The 3,508-nt window shown below is 45.1% G+C and overlaps 1 protein-coding gene across 1 annotated transcript; it reads right to left on the reverse strand.

Annotated features, from left to right (window-relative positions):
* Positions 1-450: 450 nt before the first annotated feature.
* Positions 451-2,523, reverse strand: LOC119433274 (uncharacterized). The gene is made up of 2 exons (XM_049658829.1): positions 1,602-2,523; positions 451-1,245 (listed from the first exon to the last, which is right to left on the reverse strand). Exons 1-2 carry the CDS (start codon positions 1,808-1,810, stop codon positions 1,047-1,049), a joined length of 408 nt encoding a protein of 135 aa, XP_049514786.1. The 5' UTR covers positions 1,811-2,523; the 3' UTR covers positions 451-1,046.
* Positions 2,524-3,508: the final 985 nt, after the last annotated feature.

A 3,508-nucleotide genomic window follows, 5' to 3' on the forward strand; every position in this document is an offset into this window, starting at 1 on the left:
AGGCTATGCCAGCCGCCAGCCGTTTTTAAAGAGCGATACCCATCAACAAGAGCCATTATTGACGCAACAGAAGTGAGATGCGAAGTTCCAAGCTCTCTGGTCCTTCAGTCGGCAACCTACTCAACCTACAAGTCAACTAATACAATGAAGGGTTTGGTTGTCATTTCACCTGATGGAACAATCACATTTTTGTCAAAACTATTTACAGGGTCGGTGTCGGACAAAGAGCTCGTTGAAAAAAGTGGGTTTTTAAAACTCAAATTTGAGCCTGGCGACTCGGTAATGGCAGACAAGGGCTTTAAGATACAGGACCTGCTCAGTGCAAAAAGAGTTGCGTTGAACATTCCCCCTTTCCTTCGGAGACAGCACCTGACCGAAGAAGAAGTTAGACAAACAGAGGAAACTGCAAGTCTCAGAATACATGTCGAGCGACGCATTCAACGTATTAAGGCATTTCACATTTTCGACAGGCCCATCCCACTGTCAATTGCACCGATCATTAATGAAATTTGGGCATTGTGTGCATTCTTAAGCAATCTTCAAAGTCCTTTAATAGCAACCTAGGATCTGTGCAAGGTGTCGGTTCAGTACTACATAGCCTTCCCAGTGACTGCCAAGCTAGCATAGCCAAAGCCATGAGCACATGGCTTCGATACTCGTTTCAAGAAAAGGATACAAGGGATTGTCAATAGTATCAAAACTTTATTAATAAATACAGAAATTCTCATTGAATTTTTTAATTCTTAAATTCAAGATTTATTGCTTGTACTGCATGCTTTTGCCAAATACGGTAGAAGCGTCGAAAAATAAAAGCTGTCCAGCCTATTTTTGCATTTCTGCCATTCACTTTCACTGAACCTAATCCTTTCAACAACTAGAAACTGTGGAGCATACATGACAAAGTCAGCCCAAGTAAGCCCTGAAAGGGCCATCTGCCCGATAACCTGGTAATAGTAAAAGTGGGTGCGGTTGAGCCTGTACGTGCCGTTGCCGTCTTTCACAAGGCATGAGCCTTGAGTGCTTGGTATTTTCAAGTCTCTCATTGACTATGGGCACTTGACTTCAACAATGCCATGAGGACTCTGTTCCTCTGGGTCCCACACCACACGATCGGGAGATGCACCGAGCCATGGGCACGTGGGATCCACAATAAGGCCGCAGTGGAAGGTCTCAATGTTGTGCCGGAAGGTTCGGAGGGTTCTTTCATATTGCTGAACAGCCATGGCTTCGCTTGAAACTCCGTACCTGAAACAGAAATATCATTATGCAAGTTGTGTGATACAATCCACGTTAGGCAGTACATACGGTATGTATACGTGTTAGCATATAGTATGCAAAGCTACTCTCATTTACAAGGTTTCTTGATCAGTGTGACAACAGATGCAGATGTGCAATCTGTTAATAACATTGTACCTCTACATTCATTAGTGCCAATCACTTGTAGCCACCGTAATTTACTGGAAGCAAGAGTATCCATAGCAGCTGTAAACAACATAGTGCATAGGAAGTGCCTGGCCTGTACACTTTGTCTTCTTGTGCTATAGTTTTCACTTTGTTATGAACCAACTTGGTCAAGAAAATGTTTTTGGATCTGTACTTACTGGATGGCCCTTACTCTAGACAGATCTCTGTCTGTGGTTAGGTTCTGCAGGCCTTTTTGTGTCCAATTCTCACGTGTAACAGCAACACCAAAATTTGAAGCAGTTAATCGGTTTTTGCGAGCAGCTTTCCATGTTGCACTTTGGCTCTGCTGGCGAGAGGTCTGCTCAAGCTGGCGAGCTTCATCAACAGACAGCATGAGAGCCTGCATATAAGGGTGCAGCACATGTTAGAGTTAACACAGAGAAATCAGACATAACACAGTCAGCATAGTTTTGTAAACTAATAAAACTTCGATTACTAAGCAGAAGAAAAGGTGCTATGAAAATGTAGAAGGTTAGTTAGCACAAGTAATGTATATAGCGAGTAGCAAGAGCACACGATGAAAAACACGGGCACTACTTGGAAGTCATGCTCAATGTTATTGCGTTTTCTGGCTTCATTCCAAGCTACATGTATACTATGCATAGGCTCTTCTGGCAAGAGGTCTGGTCAAGCCAGTGAGCTTCAACAGAAAGCACAGAAAAGCTTGCGTTTAGAGTTAGAGTTTAGAACGCACAGAAAGCAGACATAACCACAGTCAACATACCTTTGTAAATATTACGCTTGGTGGCTATACAGAGCAAAAGCGTTATAAACATGTGGAAGTGGGTTAGTTAACACAAGTTATGCAGCACGTAGCAAGAGTATGCTACATAGGTTGAAGACAAAGAAGCGAAAGTTGTGCACAAAGTTCTCGTGTTTCCTGTGCTTTATTTCATGCTAAATGCCAGCATGCTACATGCATGCATGTGCTTGCCTCGATTACAGCCTGCTGCTTTGGTGGCAGGCCCACGCACGACACAACAGTGTTTATGGCTTCTGAAAAAAATGCTGGCTGCATGGGTGTCAACTCCGTATTCACCCCAAGCTGAATTTCTGGACATAAATAGGTGGTGAAGTCATGTGGCACAAATGGTTTCCTGACTCCACAGGAGGCTGCCTTCGCATGTCTCGCCAAACAAACTGTCTGCTTTCTTTGGTGTTGCAGACTGCCAGTGTTCCAGAAGTGGACTCGCAGTATGTGCAGCCATCTCTCTTGCAAACTGCCTCACAGCTTTCTGAACCTCTTCTACGCTCCGCGGTCTTTTTCTGGCTTCATAAAGACGCGATTGGAGCGGGTAAGAAAGACCGTCTGGCCGTGCGGCTCTCCAGTCAACTTCGTCGACGCTAGAAGCCGGTATTTTGTGCCCCCGGGGCCTCCTCCAGATTTGTGGCAGTTCCGTACATGACATTTCTGGCGGAGCCTCTGCATATCCGTTGTCAAGAAGCAGCACAAGGACTTTCAACAGTCCCATGATATGGTGACATGTGCCGTTCTCTCTAGCAGCGCACTCGCATGTACACTCTTTCACAAAACCATCGTGCGTCAGCAGGGCTGACACGGCATATGGTGTTGCTGTCTTCTTTTGGCTCCTGAAGCACTTAGCGCGTACGCGCACGAGCGTGGAATCACTGCATTGAAGTAAGAACGACAAGTTAACCTCTGTTGGCTCCAGCATAAACGCAGTCATTACAGCTGTCATATCGAGCTACACGTTATATTTCCACACGGCAAAATATCACTTCGCAAACGCATGTGAATAAGCCTGTGTGTCTTACGAACGGTCGTTGTATCGTTTAACAACAAAAACGCTAGCAAGCATGCAAAAATAAAAGGATAGCGAGGATACTTACTGCGCTGTGAATGAACATGTTTCAATCGTCGAGCATTGGACGTAGCTTTCTGCGACGAACTTATGGCTGCGTAGTTCATTGCGGTTTCCGACGCTTCTCGACGTTCGATACGCCTCTATTTTGCCTATATCAAGGCTTTTCGGTATGACAGCGAGGCTCTTGGACCAAGACATGCAGCTGCTGCGTGGATACC

The sequence above is a fragment of the Dermacentor silvarum genome, chromosome 11 (assembly GCF_013339745.2).
Source record: "Dermacentor silvarum isolate Dsil-2018 chromosome 11, BIME_Dsil_1.4, whole genome shotgun sequence".
NCBI classification, from domain to species: Eukaryota; Metazoa; Arthropoda; class Arachnida; order Ixodida; family Ixodidae; genus Dermacentor; species Dermacentor silvarum.

Coding starts and splice junctions, on each gene's coding strand:
- LOC119433274 (XM_049658829.1), bottom strand. CDS start 1,810: ATGCAGGCTCTCATGCTGTCTGTTGATGAAGCTCGCCAGCTTGAGCAG. Junction 1,246..1,601: donor TCTAGAGTAAGGGCCATCCA/GTAAGTACAGAT, acceptor TTTCTGTTTCAG/GTACGGAGTTTCAAGCGAAG.